This window comes from Mustela putorius, unplaced genomic scaffold (genome assembly GCF_011764305.1).
Source record: "Mustela putorius furo isolate JIRA1106 unplaced genomic scaffold, ASM1176430v1.1 tig00004068_pilon_pilon_pilon, whole genome shotgun sequence".
NCBI classification, from domain to species: Eukaryota; Metazoa; Chordata; class Mammalia; order Carnivora; family Mustelidae; genus Mustela; species Mustela putorius.
This window is the reverse complement of record NW_025422199.1, coordinates 460,882-480,699: the sequence shown is the minus strand read 5'-3', so window position 1 is coordinate 480,699 and position 19,818 is coordinate 460,882. Positions and strand designations below refer to the sequence as shown.

The 19,818-nt window shown below is 36.8% G+C and overlaps 2 protein-coding genes across 4 annotated transcripts in view; both read right to left on the bottom strand.

Annotated features, from left to right (window-relative positions):
* FAM120C (family with sequence similarity 120C) overlaps positions 1-19,818 on the bottom strand; it is a 125,471-nt gene that overhangs the window by 69,438 nt on the left and 36,215 nt on the right. For all 3 annotated transcript variants that reach the window (XM_045072779.1, XM_004780587.3, XM_045072778.1), the window contains exons 5-9: positions 5,947-6,049; positions 5,300-5,376; positions 4,576-4,856; positions 3,023-3,296; positions 2,168-2,339 (exon numbers count right to left, since the gene is read on the bottom strand). In XM_045072779.1, coding sequence (XP_044928714.1) covers positions 2,168-2,339; positions 3,023-3,296; positions 4,576-4,856; positions 5,300-5,376; positions 5,947-6,049 — 907 coding nt within the window. The remainder of the gene's footprint in view (positions 1-2,167; positions 2,340-3,022; positions 3,297-4,575; positions 4,857-5,299; positions 5,377-5,946; positions 6,050-19,818) is intronic.
* LOC101679676 (non-histone chromosomal protein HMG-14) lies at positions 14,476-15,584 on the bottom strand. Its single transcript, XM_013050051.2, is given in 2 exon segments — positions 14,476-15,488; positions 15,490-15,584. Coding segments are annotated over 2 exon segments (303 nt in total). The 3' UTR covers positions 14,476-15,280.

Sequence of the window (19,818 nt, the reverse complement as noted above, 5' to 3'; positions counted from 1 at the left end):
GACAGTTGGGGATGGAAAATGGTACCTGCCAGCTCCCTTGTTTCAGAAGTATGAACAGATCTGTCTACTGTTTGTGCAGTTTGTTCTATCAGTCTTCAGATTGCTCTCCAGTTTATTGACTTGGATGTGGATGATATCTAACTGGAAACATGGGATGGGGTGAACTCAGGGTCCTCCTATTCTGCCATCTTCCCAAGCTCCTCCCAAGATTCCTCCTTTTATCTTCTTTTTTGTGTAGAGGAATACCTTTAGCCCTTCTTTTACTGCAGTTCTGCTTGTGAAAAATTATCCTAGTTTTCTTTCACTTGAGAATATGTTGATTTCCCCTTCATTCCTGGAGGATGCTTTTGTTTGATATAGAATTCCAACATGACATTTCTTTCCTTTCAGCCCTTGAAAATGTTGTGCAACTTCCTTCTGGACTCTGGCTTCTGAAGAGAGATCAGCTGTTATTCATACTGTTTGCCACAATAGGTAAAGCATTGCTTTTCTCTGGAGGCTCTCAAGAATTTTTCTGCCTTTAGCTTTCACAGGTTTAATCAAGATAAATCTTCACAAGATTTCTTTGGGTTTATATTATTTATAATTCACTTAGTTTCCTGAATCTGTGGGCTTGCTTTTCCCAAATTTTAAAATATTCCAGCCATTATTTATTTGAATACATCTGCTGCAGTCCACCCTCTTCCACCTCTCCTTCTGGAACTGTGATGACACAAATATTAGACCTTTTGTTTTAGTTTCACTGATCCCTGTCCATTATTTCAGCCTATTTTCTATTATTCAGACTGAGTAATTTCTATTGTTATGTCTCCACATTCACTGATTGTTTCTTTTGTTGTCTCCAATTTGTTATTTAACCCATCTATTGAGTATTTTGTTATTGTATTTTTTAGTTCTTAATTTCCCCTTCTTCTATCTTCTGTTTTGTTGCTAAGACTTTCTATTTTTAAGTCATATCATGCATGTTCAGAACTCTTCATCAAAGCATTTTTAAGATGGCTGCTTTGAAATCCCTATCAGGTAATTCAAACATCTACATCATCTCAATGATGGCACCCACTGACTTTCTTTTCTTGGTGTGACATCTAAGTTTGAAATCTTTCTGGTTCTTAGTATGATGAAGGATTTTCAACTGAAACCTGGACATTTGGGATATTATTTTTAAAAATTCTTAATTCAGTCTTTTAAAAGGACCTTTAATTTTTAAAAGGATCTTATTTTAATTTTGTTGTTTTAGCAGGTATTTTCTGCTATTACTACCGTGAATAAAGGGGGATGCTATATCATTCCTGCCAAGCAGGAGTGAATGGAAGTCCTGGCTCCCCACTCAGTTCCCCTCTCTCTTTTGATATACATGCTGGCAAGGATAGAAATCTAGGTTATTTATCTGGCCTTTGCTAGTAGGGGTGAGGGTGGGCTGCAGTTTTTCTGTGGTATTTGACTAGTGTAGAATGGTTATTATCTAAATATATTGTGTTGCTAGGTTCTTTCGTTTGGGTCCTTCGACTAGAGTGAGAAGGCATTTCTTGGGGCTTTTACTGGTCTGTACATGCTGGGTGTTTCTGGGATGCCAGCTTGTCCCACACCTAGTCTAGGATATATGTAGCAATAAGAAAACCCAGGGAACTCAGCACTGCATTACTCCTTGGATCCCAAAGTCCTTAGCCAGTCTGCTGCCTTTTTGTCACCTTTGGGAATGTCTTGTGCTTGTTATATATATAATGTCCTGGGCTTTCAGTTGTATTTAGCAGGAGAAATAAGGAAAAGTATATGTACTCCATCTTCCCAGAAGCAGAAATCTAGAGGGTTCTACTGAACACACTAATCTGACCATGTCCTTCTGCAGCTTAAAACATCTCAATGGCTCCAACTCTCTACGGGATCAAATCCACAACAAAACCTTACTGAGGAGGAAAATCTATGTCAGATATACCTCTACATTCCCAAAGTCCAGCATGCTTCTTTTAAGTAGTAGTGACTCTGAATGCTTAATGATTAAAGAATTGAGGCTTAAGTTAATGCAGTTCCCATACTAATGTGTATTCTGGTGAATTATGTATTTTCTCAAAGACTGCTCCATAGCCAAAAGTATTATGATGTGCTTGCACAGACATTTTTGTTCCACACCAAGCTCTGAGAGAGCTATTGAAGCTAGAACTAAACCTACCTTCTACAGGTAGCCGACGCCGGATGGCTAGGCGTTCCATTTTCCGCTGTGTTTCTGCCAGACTGAAAAGGACTCCATAAACATATTGACGTGCAGACCGGAACAGGAGAGTGGCTGGAGGCAGCTCCATGTTACACTCATCCTCAATACATACGGGGATCTTAATCTCACCCTAACAACAACAAAAACAAACAAACAAACAAACAAACAAACAAAAAAACATCCAGGAAAAAGAACAAAATGAGTTACCTCAAGATTTGGAATTGAGCTGAGAAGAATCAGTAATGAACTATAGCCTCTGTAGCCAAGCTACCAAATTTTCTACTTGTATTTAACAGTTTCAGAATAAAAAGAAGGTGTAATAAGCCCCCTGATCATAGCCAGCTTAAAAGCTATGCTCCATTTTTAGAGTCTCTGCTATGACTGACTATAGCTGACTAAATGGAGAAAGTCACATCTTAGACATTCTGCTGGGGGACAGATTTGTCTAGTAAGACTGGGGGAAGGGAACAACTCTGGAAAAGTAGAAGTAAAGAACAAAGGTGTAAAGAACAAGGGCATAAAACCTTTTCTTAGATTGTGTCCAGCCCTAAGTCCACAGTCTATCAATATGGTGCATGATCTTCTTTGACATCTCACAATTACAGTTCTCTTCTTGGGGCCTCATTTATTATAAATTTCTGTCTCCTGCTGATGTCAATTTACCTGAGGCCCTTAATACAATGAGGGGCCCCAGGATACTTGTATTTTATCTCCCTTCAGAACCAATTAGAATTTTCTCTGGTAACTTATGGTTCTAGAAGTGTGTAGTACAATGTTGAAAGCAGGGAGGTAGGTGCCGATGTGCTCTCTTACCTTAGTGAGGACATGATAGATATATGGGTACATAAGACCCCTTCGGTGTCTGTGTTCAGCAACCCGTAAGACTTCAGGAGCTACTGGAGGTAAGGGGGGAATGGTGATGTCAATGTGGTTCCTTGTAGACATAGACAGCAGGGATGGGATGTGGGGCTCTCCATCACCCAGGTTGGTATCTGCAACTCCAGCATCGATGGGCTGTACCCAGGACCCTCTGTCACCATTTGGATCCTCCCATCCAGGGTGCTGCTGAAGTGTTTCTGTGATGTGACTAAAAATTTCAAAAGATCATGTAGAAGAGATAAAGGAGTAACAAGCACTGGGTGTTATATGCAAATAATGAATCACTGAATACTACATCAAAAACTAATGATGTATGGTAACTAACATAAGATAATTCAGCTGGAAAAAAAACAAAGATATAAACATATGAGTATATTTAAAAAAAAAAAAAGACATTCCAACTGAAGATGTCTGTTCTGAGGCTAAGGATTCTTCCAGACCCTCTGGAAATCAAGACACTAAATTAGTATTGGACCTGATTCATTTCCTCTACACCTTATAAAAGGCCATGTCTAGAGTCAGCTTACATTCTAAGAAACTAATTACAATTGAAACCTCAGTGTTTCCCAGGAAAAATCTGCTTGGAGAAATAATCTAAGAACAAATAAGCTAGTATAAAATACCACTCTTTTCAACCTCAGAACCCTATCTTCAGCAATGTAACTGCATACTCAACTGTTTTAATACTTCAATTCTTTTTTTAAGATTATTTTTATTAATATATAATGTATTATTAGCCCCAGGGGTACAGGTCTGTGAATCATCAGGCTTACACATTTCACAACACTCATCATAGCACATGTCCTCCCCAATGTCCATAATCCAACCACCCTCTCCCTACCCCCTCCATCAACCCTCAGTTTGTTTTGTGAGATTAAGAGTCTCTTATGGTTTATCTCCCTCCTGATCCCATCTTGTTTCATTTTTTCCTTCCATACCCCCCAAATCCCCCACCCTGCATCTCAAATTCCTCATATCAGGGAGGAATTTGACATGTGACAACTATCTTTCTCTGATTGACTTATTTCACTCAACCCTCTAGTTCCATCCACGTCATTGCAAATGGCCAGATTTCATTTCTTTTGATGGCTGCATATAATACTTCAATTCTATAAATCTTATCATATTTTCTCTACATCCAATCCATCCTTCTCAAAATTAAAAAAAATGGCAGCCATGACATGTAGCACACCCATACCTACAGCTTCCCTAACCAGCTGCAATGCTTCCTTTTATTGCAGGGGCATGGGTAGCTGAAAATTACCACTGGTGCAGAGTCAATATGAGTATGAAGTAGTCAAGCATAGAGTCTTCCTACTTCATTTAAGAGTAAAGAGCCACAGAGAAAAGCCAGAAACATATACTTCCCCACGCCCCACCCAGGTTACAAGCAAAATAAATAAATAAATAAATATATATATATATATATATTTTTTTTTTTCCTTCTCCAAAAGTCTGTTCTCTTGAGTGCCTACTGAGATACTTACTCAGAGCTGGTTCCATTTGGTTCATCACCATCAGAGGAAGAGGAGTGAGAAGAGTCTGGTCCCAAAGGAGGTGAGGTTTTGGAAGTCAAGTAATTGGGAAAATGGGATGCAGAGGAATCATAAGAGACAGCCCAACTGGCAAAGGGGCTGTCCTGCAGCATGGGATCCTCAGAAAAAGCATGGGATTCCCCCAAAGCATGGGGAGAGAAGAGAAGAGAGGAGTTGGGTCCAATTGGGAATGGTGGTGGATATTTCATTTTCTGGGGCACATGGTGAGAAAACTAAAGGATAAAACAGACAGAAAAGCTATTTAACATTTGAACAGGCTCCAGAATGGTTCCCTCAGAAGTTGTGATACAGTGGATAATGCCAGTAGCAGGGATTGTTTGGATACAAAGAACCTACTGAGAATAATAAGAAATTATTCTAATAGTGAAATATGGACAGAACCCTCCAGGGGCAGGGCAATGGACCAATACATGACTCTTAGAACCACTCTCCAACATTAGCTAATCTACCTTCACAGTGCCCTAGTGATTACTAATCTGGATGTTTTCTTTATATAATCTGCCAGCCTCAAGTTGAGAATGCAACATAGGTATATAGAGCCTTGATATTCTGATAACATTGAATTATCTTAACTCCTTAACTCAGAGTATAAAAATCAAGAAGCAACCTGAGTCTAATGCTAACACATGGTCTTAGGACTCTTGAAAGATATTACCATTGGCTTTCCAGCAGAGATAGTGCTCATCTGATTTCGTGGAAGGGGAGGATTTCCAAGCCGATTATTTCGAAAACCTGAAGCCAAGAGAAAGTGTTATACTTCAGTCAATCCTAGTAATTCTACCATATACATTCTGCTAACCCCACATTGCTTGAAAAATTATTAACAGATAAGTTATAATTTATTGAACACCAGCTATGTGCCATGACAAGAAACTTAGAGAAATTATTTTATTTTTTAAAAAATCCTATAAAATAGGTATCATGAGCCACATAACATACATGTAAATGTGACTAGTTAAGATCACACAGGTATTAAGCAGCAGAGGTGGAATTCAAACTCAGGCCTGAACTGAAAGACAGGGCTATTTTTCTTACACCAGGCCATAATGGAGATTAGTACCAGAAGAAGCCCAAGCAAAGGAAATGGCATTGGACACCATCCACAAACTTGAGAAACCAGTGCCCTGTGTCTCAGGTCACCACTCTTATTACATGAAAATCGAAAGGAAAATATCCACCAAATAGGAACGATTTCTCTAAGAGTGCAATACAAGTTGTCATTTCACTCTGGCCCAGGAGTTCCCATGAGGGACTCGGTTTCCCCTTTGGATACAGAAGCTCTGTATCAGATGGAAGCCTTACCTAGAAAGGACGAGGGACCCACTGGCAGTGAAGAGAGTTTGGTTGTGACAGAATAATATTCAACTGCTTTCTTGAATCGCTCTATTTTATCTTCTGTCCTGGACTGGACATTGGAACATCAGATGTTCAGAAGAAGAAACAACATGAGAGTATGTTTTTCATGCAATGTATAATTGAAGAGTCAAAACAGTAGCAGAAATGAAATATATTAAGAAACCCAAAGTGCGCCTGGGTGGCTCAGTCGTTAAGCGTCTGCCTTAGACTCAGGTCATGATCCCAGGGTCCTGGGATTGTGCCCCACATCAGGCACCCTGCTCAGCGGGAAGCCTACTTCTCCCTCTCCCACTGCCTCTGCTTGTGTTCCCTCTCCTGCTGTGTCTTTCTCTCTGTCAAATACATAAATAAAATCTTTAAAAAAGAAAGAAAGAAAGTAAAAGAGGATGCCTGGGTGGCTCAGTGGGTTAAACCTCTGCCTTAGGCTCAGGTCATGATCTCAGGGTCCTGGGATCGAGTCCCACGTCGGGCTCTCTGCTCAGCGGGGAGTCTGCTCCCCCACTCCCCTACTCTTCTTGCCCCTCTGCCTACTTGTGGTCTCTCTCTCTCTGTGTGAAATAAAGAAAGAAAATCTTTTGAAAAAAAAGAAACAGAGCAATTTTTCATGGTGCAGAAAAAATTAAGTAGTGATAAAGCATTATAAAATGTAAAATTAAAAAATTAAGCTTAAAAATAATAAGAAACTGAAGTTTACTTATATTTTGTGCTATTCTAAAATGTTCATATGATCATTAGGAAAAATAGATAAGAGTGGGGAAAAATTACACAGTACCACCACCCAAAGATATTTTTGTCATTTTCTTCCAGTATTTTATCTTATATATTTTATTTTTTAAATCTTAAAAAAAGATTTAGTTATTTGAGGGGTGGGGGAAGAGAGAGAGAGAGAATTCTCAAGCATGTGAGTGGGGTGAGGGGCAGAAGGAGAAACAGAATCCTCAAGCAGACTCCATACTGATCACAGAGCCTGACACGGAACTCAATCCCAGGACCCTGAGATCATGACCTGAGCTAAAATCAAGAGTTAGACACTTAATCGACTAAGCCACTCAGGTGTCCCTTCTTCCAGTATTTTAAAATAAACTTTTTTGTTGACATATTGCTGGGCTATTTTAATGTACACATTTTTCTATAGTTGATACTATATAATTTCATATTCTCCTTCTATTATAATTTTGAATGACCATATTTTTAAGCATAAATGTTATCATAAATTACGTAACTACTACCCTAATACCTGACATTTAGGTTATTTCTCACATTTGGCTATTGTAAGTTATGCAACAAAGAGCATATATGTACATATAAATTTTTTCTGGATTTCAGATTACGTTCCTAGGAAAATGTCCCCAAAGTGGAATCATTGGTTCAAAAGGTCTGAACACTAAAATAAAAAGCACTAAAACATATATAAAAACCACAATGTTTCATCACTATATATCTTAAAATTAAAGGTTATAAGCATCAGGCACTGGTACGGATATGGAATAACTGGAACTGCAGTGCATCGCTGGTAGGAGCATATACTGGTATAATTTGGACAACCGAATGGCAGTTTCTTAAAAAGTTAAACATATATTTACCATATGGTGCAGCAATCCTACTTCCAAGTATTTACCTAGGAAAAATGACTACATGTGCCCACCAAAAGATAGGAATGAAAATGCTAACAAGAACTTTATTCATAATAGCCCAAACTCAAATAACTCAAATGTATACCAAGAGAAGAATGGATAAATTGTGGTAGATTCCTACAATGGAATACTACACAGTTCTAAAAAGAACAAAGTACAACACAGATAAATCTCAAACACCTTATACTACGTGAAAGAAGAGAGACAGACACAAAAGAGTACATATGAAGTTCAAGTAGAAGTAAAACCGATCTATGGCAAAAGAAGTACAAATACTGTTCATCTCTGAGGGATTAGGGCTGACTGAGGAGTTTTTCCTTATCAAACCTTTTCCAACGTAATTTTAAAGTCCTCTTGGATATAATTTTATGAACTTCCTAACATTTCATCAAATGAAATATAAACTATTAAAGTCATTTCTACTTTATCATTATATAAAATGCTTTAATAAGCATAATTTTACATAAATTTCTTGGATTATTTCATAGGGACTTCTCTGGTCCACTTCTTAGAAGTGGAAAATATTAGGTCAAAGGATATGGTAATTTTCATAGACACATTTTTTAAATTTAAATTTTAGTTTGTTAATGTACCATGTAATATTGGTTTCTACAGTAGAATTCAGTGAGTCATCACTACATACAACACCCAGTGTTCATCAAAAGTGCCCTTTTTAGTAACCATTACTCATCTATCCCATCCCCCACACACCTCCCTCCAAAAACCCTCACTTTGTTCTCTATAGTTAAGAATCTCTTATGGTTTAGGGGCACCTGAGTGGCTCACTCAGTTGAGCATCTGACTCTTGGCTTTGGCTAAGGTTGTAATATCGGGGTCATGAGATCAAACCCACACTGGGCTCCACACTCAATGAGGAGTCTGCTTGTCCCTTCTCTCCCCATCTGCCCTCCACCCCACTCTCTCTAAAATAAATTAATTAATTAAATCTTTTTTAAAAAAGTCTCTTATGGCTTGTTTCCCTCTCTCCATTTGTTCTTTTCCCCCTTCCTTAATGATCCTGTTTTGTTTCTTAAATTCCACACGTGAATGAGATCATATGGCATTAGCCTTTCTCTGACTGACATGTATTTCACTTAGCGTCATACACTCTAGTTCCATACACATTATCGCAAATGGGAAGATTTCACTCTTTTGATGGCTGAGTAATATTCCAGTGTATGTATGTGTGTGTGTGTGTGTGTTATATATACACATCACATCTTCATTCATTCATCAGCCTAAAGACATTTGGGCTCTTTCTATAGTTTGGCTACTGTTGATAATGCTCCTATAAACATCAGAGTGCATGTACCACTTTGAATCTGTATTTTTGTATTCTTTGGATAAATGCCTAGTAGCACAATTGCTGGATGGTAGGACAGTTCTATTTTTAACTTTTTGAGGAAACTCCAAGTTCTCTAGAGTAGTAGCTGTATCAGTTTGCATCCCCACCAATAGTGCAAGAAGGGGCCCCTTTCTCTGCATCCTCACCAACACCTGTTGTTTCTGGTGTTGTTAATTTTAGCCATTCTGACAGGTGTGAGGTAGTAACTCATTGTTATTTTTTGTTTGTATTTCCCTAATGATGAGTGATGTTGAGCATCTTTTCATATGTTTGTTAGCCATCTGAATGTCATTTTTTGGAAAAGTGTCTATACATGTCTACTGCCCAGTTCTTAATTGGATTATTTGTTTTCTGGGGTGTTGAGTTTAGTAAGTTCTTTATTGATTTTGGATACTAGCCCTTTATCAGATATGTTGTTTGTAAATATCTTCTCCCATTCCATATGCTGCCTTTTAGTTCTGTTTTTATCTTGAATAAGTCTGAACAGTTCATTTTTGGTTTTGTTTTCCTTGCATTTGGAGATGTGTCTATGAAGAAGTTGCTGCTGCCAAGGTGAAAGAGGTTTATACCTGTGTTCTCTAGGATTTTGATGGATTCCTGTCTCATGTTGAGGTCTTTCAACCATTTTGAATTTATTTTTGTGTATGGTATAAGAAAGTAATCCAGTTTCATACTTGTGCGTGCTGCTGTCCAGTTTTTTCAACACCATTTGTTAAAGGGACTGTTTTCTTTTTCCATTGGATATTCCTTTCTGCCTTATCAAAGATTAGTTGACCAAAGAGTTGAGAGTCCATTTCTGGGTTTTCTATTCTGTTCCACTGATATATACGTCTGTTTTGTGTCAGTAGCATACAGTTTTAATGACTATAGCTTTGTACTATAACTTGAAATCTGGAGCTGTGATGCTTCCAGTTTTAGTCTTCTTTTTCAGGCCTGCTTTGGCTATTTGGGATCTTTTGTGGTTCCAAACGAACTGTAGGATGTTTTGTTCCAGCTCTATGAAAAATGCTGGTGGCATTTTAATAGGGATTTCATTAAATGTGTAAACTGCTTTGGGTAGTATAAACATCTTAATAATGTTTGTTCTTCTAATGCACATGGAATGCTTTTCCATTTCTTTGTGTCCTCCTCAATTTCTTTCATAAATGTTCTCTAGTTTTGAGAGTACAGATTTTTTTAACCTCCTTATAGTAAGGTTTATTCCTAGGTTATCTTCTTGTTTTGGGTGCAATTGCAAAGGGGATCGATTCCTTGATTTCTCTTTTTGCTGCTTCATTATTGGTGTATAGAAATGCAGATTTCTGCACATTAATTTTATATTCTGCAACTCTGCTGAATTCATGTATGAGTTCTAGCAATTTTTTGGTGGAGTCTTTTGGGTTTTCTACATAGAGTATCATGTTATCTGCCAATAGTGAAAGTTTGACTTCTTCCTTGCCAATTTGGATGCCTATGTTAAATAATGGTGACAGCAGACATCCTTGTCTGGTTCCTGACCATAGGGGAAGGGCTCTGTTTTTCCCCATTGAGGATGATATTAGTTGTGGGTCATTTGTTTATGGCCTATATGAGGTTGAAGCAAGTTCCTTCTATCCCTACATTGTTGAGGGTTTTTTTTTATCAAGAAAGGATGCTTTATTTTGTCAAATGCTTTTTTTGCATCTATTGATAGGATCATATGTTTCTTATCCTTTCTTTTATTAATATGATGTGATTGATTTGTGAATATGGAATCACTTCTGCGGCCCAGGATTAAATCCTACTTGAACATGATAAATAATTATTTTAATGTATTGTTGAATTTGATTTGCTAGTAGTTTACTGAGAATTTTTACATCCATGTTTATCAGGAATATTTGCCTTTAATTCTCCTTTTTAGTGGGGTCTTTTTTTGTTTTGTAATCAAGGTAATACTGGCTTCATACAATGAGTTTGGAACTTTTCCTTCCATTTCTATTTTCTGAAACAGTTTGGGGAGAATAGGTATTAACTCTTATTTAAATGTCTTGTAGAATTCTCCTAGGAAACCATCTGGCCCTAGGCTCTTGTTTGTTGGGAGATTTTTGATTACTGATTTAATTTCTTTTCTGTTATGGATCTGTTCAAATTTGCTATTTGTTTCTGTTTCAGTTTTGGCAGTTTGTAGGTTTTTAGGAATTTGTCCATTTCTTTCAAGTTGCGTGGTGTTTTGGCATATAATTTTTCATAGTACTGTTTTATAACTGTGTTTCTGTGGTGTTGGTTGTGATCACTACTCTTTCACTCATGTTTTTTACCTATTTGTGTCCTTTCTCCTTTCTTTTTGATAGGGGTTTATCAATTTTCCCAATTATTTCAAATAACTAGCTCTTAGTTTTTTTAACTTGTTCTATGGGGTTTTTGTTTTCTTTTGGTTTGGTTTTTATATAGTTTATTTATACTCTAATGTTTATTATTTCCCTTTTTCTCAAGGACTTAGACTTTATTTGCTATTCATTTTCCGACTCCTTTAGGTGGTTATTTGCTGTTCTTTTTCCAGCTCCTTTAGGTGTAAGGTTAGATTATGTATTTGAGACTTTTCTTCTTTCGTGAGGTAGGACTGCGTAACAATGTAATTCCCTCTTAATACTGCCACTGCTGCATCCCAAAGGTTTTGGACAGACATGTTTCTATTTTCATTTGCTTCCATGTATTTTTAAATTTCTTCTTTAATTCTTGGTTAACCCATTCACTCTTCAGTAGAATGTTCCTTAATCTCCATGTATCTGCAGTCTTTCCTTTTTTTTTTTTCTTATGGTTGACTTCAAGTTTTGTAATGTTGTGGTCTAAAACTATGCATGTTATGATCTCAGTCTCTTTGTATTTGTTGAGGGCTGATTTTTGACCCCGTATGTGAATCATTCTGGAGAATGTTCCACATGCACTCGAAAAGAATGTGTATTCTGCTGCTTTAGGATGAAATGTTCTGAATATTATCTTTTAAGTCCACCTGGCCCAGTGTGTCATTCAAAGCCAAGTTTCCCTGCTGCTTTTCTTAGATGATCTGTCCATTGCTCTAAGTGGGGTATTAAAGTCTACTGTTATTATTGTATTATTATCAATGGATTTATGTTTATTATAAATTGATTTATATATTTGGGTGCTCCCGAGTTAGGGGTATACATATTTATAACTGTTAGATCTTCTTGATGAACAGATCCCTTAATTATGATAATGCCCTTCTTCATCTCGTTAGTCTTTGTTTTAGAATCTCATTTGTCTGAGAGAAGCATGGCTACTCCAGCTTTCTTTTGATGTTCACTACATGACAGATGGTTCTCCATCTCCTCACTTTCAATCCGCAGGAGTCTTTAAGTCTAAAATGCATAGACTTTTGACATGATAGTAAATCTCTTTCCAAAACCGATGTCTTAAATTATACTCTCATTATCAATGCATGAGAGTGCCCAATTCACCATATAGCCCCAATGTTGAGTACCTTCTACAAAATAACCATCTAGCTACAAAAAACATTTCTTATAGAAATATATAAAAATTATTAAAATATGTAATCCAAAAAGGTATAATTTTAAACATTTATAATCTTCTCTCTCAGAATCTATAATTGTTAACATTCTAGGATCTATATAGCATTCCAGATGTCTTTATTTATAAACATTCAGGCACACAAACACAGAAATCAAGATCACCAGGTCCTCTAGCCTCACTTAGAAATAAAATCACTCTGCTTTCTCAATAATCTTTTGAGTATGTAATTGTCTGAAAAAGTATCCCAACTCTCAAGATTACATGCAAATTACTGACTTATAGAATGATATTTGGCTGAATAATATTCCACTGTATCAAGGTTCCATTAGTTACATATTCACTATTATTTCCAGATTGTATTTAATTACACACCTAACAATCTCCTAAAAGATAAAAGACATACAGTCTTCCTTAATATCTATAGCTCTGTACTTACTCCCCTCCCCAGAAGTGACCAGTGTTATCAGTTTGATCTGTGTCCTGTCATATACATATTATGTATATATACCAATATAGTTTTGCTTTTTTCATATATGTGGAATCATATTATTATACTGTTTTTTCAACTTGATTTCTGCACTTAACTTGTAAACTATTCAACATCAGTGAATAAAGATCTATGACCTCATTCCCTGAAATACTGAATTATGAGTATGTCTCTCAATGTATCACTCTTCTGTGCTCTGACATAACATTTACTCTTCCTTCAAGGGTACAACTTCTATGAAACCTTTCCTCTTGTGACATATTTATTGTGGTTTTTCTTCATTTTACTTATTTATGTGCCTCTGCCTCACATTTGACCAAAAGTTCTGCAAGAACAGAGAAGAGTTTATTCACACTTATATTTTAGTGTCTAGCATGAGACCTTGTCTGTGGAAGTATATTCAGTATTTCATATATGATCATGTTTAATAATATCCTCCCCTTTTCTTCTATAGATCGCCAGAGAACATGGGAAGCAGAGAAGAACATTGTCCTTTAATGCTATTACCTAGCAGTTTTTTTTATGTTTGTTTAGGAGAGCTCTCATAATTCTACAACTGCTAAAAATGATATGTATGAAAATTATACAACAACGATGAAAACTGTTTTAAGACATAATGTTAAGTGAAAAAAGCAGGTTAAAAATTTTAACACATCAAAACATACATACATACATACAAAGGAGATTAGGAAACACTGTAAAACATTTAGGGTGGAATTCACAGCAAAGTCCCTATTTTTTAAATTTTTTGTTCTTATTGTTTAGTGAAAAGGGGGATCCTTGTTTTTAATGAATAGTCATTATCCAGATTCCAAAGATCATAAAGTTCTAAAGGGAACCAAAAGCTGTAACATCAAAAATATTCACCACTCAGATGAACACTTAGAAACATTTTCCCATCAACATATGATGGAATATTATTTGGTTTAAAAGGAAAGAAATTCTGTCACATGTTACAACATGGATAAATCTTGAGGAAACTGTGCTAAGTGCAATAAGTCAGTCACAAAAAGACAAATAATGTTTAATTCCATTTAGATGAGGCACCTAAAGTGGTTAAAATCATAGGGAAAGAAGGGTGCCTAGGTGGCTCAGTAAGTTAAGTGTCTGCCTTTAGCTCAGGTCATTATCTCAGGGTCCTTGGATGGAGTCTCACATCAGGCTCCCTGCTCGGTGGGAAGCCTGCTTCTCCTTATCCCTCTGCTGTTCCCCCTGCTTGTGCTCTCTCTCTCCCTTGCTCTCTGTCAAATAAATAGATAAATAAATAAAAATCTTCTAAAAAAATCATAGGGAAAGAAAGTAGAACTGGGGTTGCCAAGGGCTAGAGGGGAGGGGAAAATGGAAAGATATCATTTAATGGGTACAGAGTTTCAGTTTTACAAGATGAAGAATAATGAAGATGGATGATGGTGATGGGTACACAACACTATGAATGTATTTAATACCACTGAACTACACACTTAAAATGATTAAGATGGTAAATTTTATGTTATATATATATATTTTCGTAACTGAGTTTTTATTGGTTGTTCTGAGGATCAGTACAGACATTTCAATTTTGTACACAATTCCTAATGTACGTACCAAAAATCTAAAAAATCACGTAGTTGTGATTCTTTTCTAAAAGTTATTCCAGTGACCTTCCAGCTTAAAATTTGGAGGCAATTTTCCTTAACAGTGTATCAAGTACCAATAGATTCAAATGCTGATACACTGTTACAGTGTTAAGTCCCATTAATTCATAATTTAATATCATATACACTACATACTCAAATTTTCAATCTTGCACAGCACATTAACAGAGTTACTAGGAAAACTGGACTACCACAACCAAGATGTTACAGAGTGCACAAGAATTCTGACAGAGAGAGCCAAGATCTAGGAGTGGTTTTCTTTAGGCAACAATTCTACCAAAACAACATGGGAAAAGGAGTAATTTAAAAGATTCAAGACATATCAAATGCACGACTGACTCCAAATTGCCATTTAGTATGCTTGGTTTTACAGGATATAAAAAACTACCCCATCTATGGATGTTGAGCTGACACCCAAGACAATCAAAGCCTCCCACATTCAATACCCCACTATTTTCTGGTTGTACCAAAAAATAAACAACCAGCAAATGATTTCACCTCTTTAAAAAAAGCATTTACACTTAAAAAATGGGATGAGGTGGGATTCTGTCCTTCTTAAAAATGTTTCTAGAGCTACTAAAAAACTTGCATTTACAAAATAGTTGATAAAAATATTCCTCTGGTTTGTACAAGAAGGGAGACAGGGACCACGGATAAGACATGGTATGTGATATTAATCAGAGTTGGCTTCTTTCTCTCCTGCTTCATTGGATACTGGACTCTCCTCATTTTTTATTTCTCCATTTTCGGCAGGTAAGTGTTCTTTCATTTCTTGGTTAGCCACTTCAGCCTATTTTCCCTTTGCTCCCCTTTTCTCCTATGTTTGCACTTTTTTGTCTGAAGATTTATCCTTTGCTGCCGCCTTCTTGGGCTTCACTTCCTTTCGTAGGCACAGGCTTCGCAGACAACCCCGCCGACCTCCTCTTGGGCTCCTCCTTTGCCGCGCCCTCAGCGGAGCTCACCTTCCTCTTGGGCATCATGGTGGTGGGGCAAGCGCGAGCCCGGTGGCTGAGGGCCGCCACGCGCCCAGAGCCTTCGCGAAGCTGGGCTGTCTGGCCACTGCCGCTCCTCCCGCACGAGCTGCTGCAACGTGCCGGAGGGGGGGGGGGGAACCAGATGGAACTGGATTGAGAGCCCGCCCCCCTTATGCTATATATATTTTATCACAATAAAAAAGGGAAGGAAAATTTATTCTCCATCTAAACAGTATCTCCTACTTAACATTAAAATCTCTCCCTACTCACTATGTGAATTTCTTTCTTTGTGAGTCAGTGCCTTTGCAAACAGCTGAAAGTACAATGGAAATCAAAAAGTGAATGAGCAAAATCTATCATAAAGGTCAAGATTTCCTTAAGTCAAGGGAAATGATGGAGGACTGTGTACATCATGCTAGAAGTCATGGAACAAGAGATCTAGTACAGTTAGTGTTCAACAACAGTGGAAGAAAGAATTATGAAAGATGTTAGGAAAGGCACTTGGAAAAATAATGATTTGAATATAAAAAGAAATTAAGCCCTTTGGGAAAATAAAGCCCAAGTACATTTTTTTAAATGAAAAACAACCCTTTTTCTAATTATGCTAGAAAGTTAGATGTAAAGTAATGGATACTAGATTGTGCTACCACATAACTAGTTAGGAAAACTTATGTTCCCAAAAAGAAGTGCTGATTTCATGCTTTATTTGCTTAAAAAAAAAAAATCTACGGAGAGAGTTCTATTCCAGATAAGACGGAGTAAACATACTACCTTATTCCCATTGGAAGTTTGTCATAAAACCTAGGAGCAACTATTTGAAGACTGTGAAAAAGTAAACAGTGGCAGGAGGACTGGGGAAGAAGACCAGAATTCAAAGTATCACAGAATCATGTGTGAGTTTAGCATTTCTTTTTCTTGCAGTATCCCTTGGTGTGGACAGACTGCAGCCTAACACCTGGAAGCATACACTGATGTGGACAGAGAGCACCAGGGGAAACCTAAGTTTAGTTCTGGCTTAAAATGGGAAAGGGGTTCTTGAAAACTCAAGAAAGTATGCGGAAACACCCCCAAGTTTTTTTCTTTTCCTTTTGTCTGTTCTCATGTGTACCAGCCTGAAACAAACTTAATGTAGCAGCATGGCAACCTTCTTCTCCAATCAGAGAAGCAGCAGTCTCAGTAGGGTATGGCAAACCTTTGATGCTTTTCCTCTCTTTCTATCCTTCTGCTGGTTAGCCCCAGACACTGAGAAAGGGTGGAACCATATGAACTAGAAGTACTGAAGAGATAATAGAGAGGGAACAACAGAATGGGTGGATCTGACACTAAACAGCAGACAATAGACTCTGAGAACTGAAGAAATAAACAACCAAACAAGTCCCAGACTGGATACTGAGTGGGTAGCATACACATGGGACCAAGCCAAATAAGTTTGCAAACTTTGAAAATTGCATTGACAATGATACCACTGCCCACAGAAGGATGGTAAGAACCTGTGGTCTGAACCTAAATGGGTCAATTGCCTCCTAAAACAAAACTGTAAACATTCCCTATTATATTGAAACAAGACCAAGAATTTCAATGCCAAGATGACAAACATGCTGGAATTATCTGACAAAGACATCAAAGCAGCTTTATAAAAGTGCTTGAAAGTAAGGTGAACACTTCTGAAACAAAAAAGAAAGACAGAAAGCCTCTGCAAAAAAAGATCATATGTAAAGAAGAACTAAATGGAAATTTTAGAACTTAACAATTCATAACCAAATTCATAACCAAAATTTAAAAAAACCTCACTGGATGGGCTCTATAGCAGACCAGAGATGACCAAGGAAAGAGTCAATGAAATTGATGATAAATCAAAAGAAATTATCCAGTGTGAAAATCAGTGATAAAAATGAAATTTTACTGAAAAATATAGAGCCTCAAGGATACACAGGAATACCAAAATTTCTAACATTGGTGTCATTATACTCATGGAAGGAAAAGAAAACATGGAACAGGACAACTATTTGAAAAAAATAGCTGAAAACTTTTCAAACTTAGTAAAAGACATACTTAGATATTCAATTAGCTTAGAAAACTCTGAACAGCATAAATTCAAAGAAATCTCTGCAAGAAATCACTGGCAAATTCTACCAATTAAAGAGGAAAAACTAATTCTACACAATCTTTCCCCCCAAAAAGAGAAGAACACTTGCCAACTCATTTGAGTCCAGCATTACCCTGATACACCAAACCAGACAAAGACAGCACAAAAAAAAAAAACCCTATAGACCAATATTCCTCAAGAAAATAAATGCAAAAATGTTAAATAAAGTACTATTCAAATACAATAATATAAGAAAGGAAGTATACCTTCAGCACATCCTGGGAATGCAAAGAAGGTTCAATATTCAAAAGAAGAAGAAAGAAGAAAAAGCACATGAGCTTATCAGTAGATGCAAAAAAATACATTTGACAAAACAGACCATTCTTTAATGACAAGTACTCTTAGTAAAAGAGGAGCATAACTTCCTCAGCCTGATAATGTACATTGACAAAAACTATAGCCAATATAAAACTTAATGCTGACTGAATGCTCTTCCCAAGGATTGAGAACATGAGAAAAAGATATAGCCTCTCTCATCACTCCTAATCACCATTGTTTGGAAATCCTAGATGGTGCAGTAAGAAAAAAAAAAAAGGCAAAGAGACTAGAAAAGAAATAAAACTGTCCTGATTCACAGCCAATTGATCATCTACACAGAAATACCAAGAAATCTACTAAAAAACTTCTTGTGAGTTTAGGAAGGTTGCAGGATACAAGGTCAACACACAAAAAACAATCATATTTTAATACAGTAGCAATGAACAATTAGAAATTGAAATAAAAAAACCAAATAGGTACCTTAATTATAAAATACTTAATTGTAAAAAATGTATGGGGCTTGTCCTAGCCTCAGCAATCAGAAAATAAAAAGAAATAACAAGGCATACAAATTGGCAAAGAAGTCAAACTCTCACTCTTTGCAGATGACATGATCCTCTATGTGGAAAACTCCAAAGACTCCACCAATATTGCTAGAACTCATACAGGAATTCAGCAAAGTGGCAGGATATAAAATCAATGCACAGAAATCAGTTGCATTTCTGTACACCAATAATGAAGCAGCAGAGAAAGAAATAAGGAGTTACAATTGCACCCAAAATACCTAGGAATAAACCTAACCAAAGAGGCAAAGTATCTGTACTCATAAAACTATAGAATAATCGTGAAAGAAATTGAGGAAGGCACAAAGAAATGGAAAAACATTCGATGCTCACAGACTGGAAGAACAGATGTTGTTAAAAATGTCAACGCCACTTAGAGCAATCTACAGATTCAGGTCAATCCCTATCAAAATACCATCAACTTTTATCACAGAACTGGAACAAATAATCCTAAAAGTGTATGGAATCAGAAAAAACCCTGAATAGCCAAAGGAATGGTTGAAAAAAACTAAAGATAGTGGCATCACAATTCTATACTTCAAGCTGTATTACAAAGCTGTCATCATCAAGACAGCATGGTACTGGCACAAAAACAGACACATAGATCAAGGGAACAGAACAGAGAACTCAGGAATGGACCCTCACTCTATGGTCAACTAATCTTTGACAAAGCAGGAAAGAATATCAATGGGAAAATTTCTTTCACAAATGGTGTTGGGAAAACTAGAGAGCAACATACAAAAGAATGAAACTTGAGCACTTTTCACACCATATACAAAAATAAATTCAAAATGGATGAAAGACCTCAATGTGAGACAGGAATCCATCAAAATCCTATAGGAGAACATAGGTAGCAACTCCCTGACCTCAGCCACAGCAGCATCTTGCTGGACACATCTCCAAAGGCAAGAATGAACTATTGGGACTTCATCAAAATAAAAAGCTTTTACACAGCAAGGAAACAGTCAACAAAACCAAAAGACAATTGAAAGAATGGGAGAAGATACTTGCAAATGACATATCAGATAAAAGGCTACTGTCCAAAATTTATAAAGAACGTATCAAACTCAATACCCAAAAAACAAATAATCCAATCAAGAAATGGGCAGAAGACATGAACAGACATTTCTGCAAAGAAGACCTCCAAATGGCCAACACACCATAACAAAGTGCTCAATATCAATCAGCATCAGGGAAATACAAATCAAAACCACAATGAGATACCACTGCACATCAGTCAGAATAGCTAAAATTAACAAATCAGGAAACA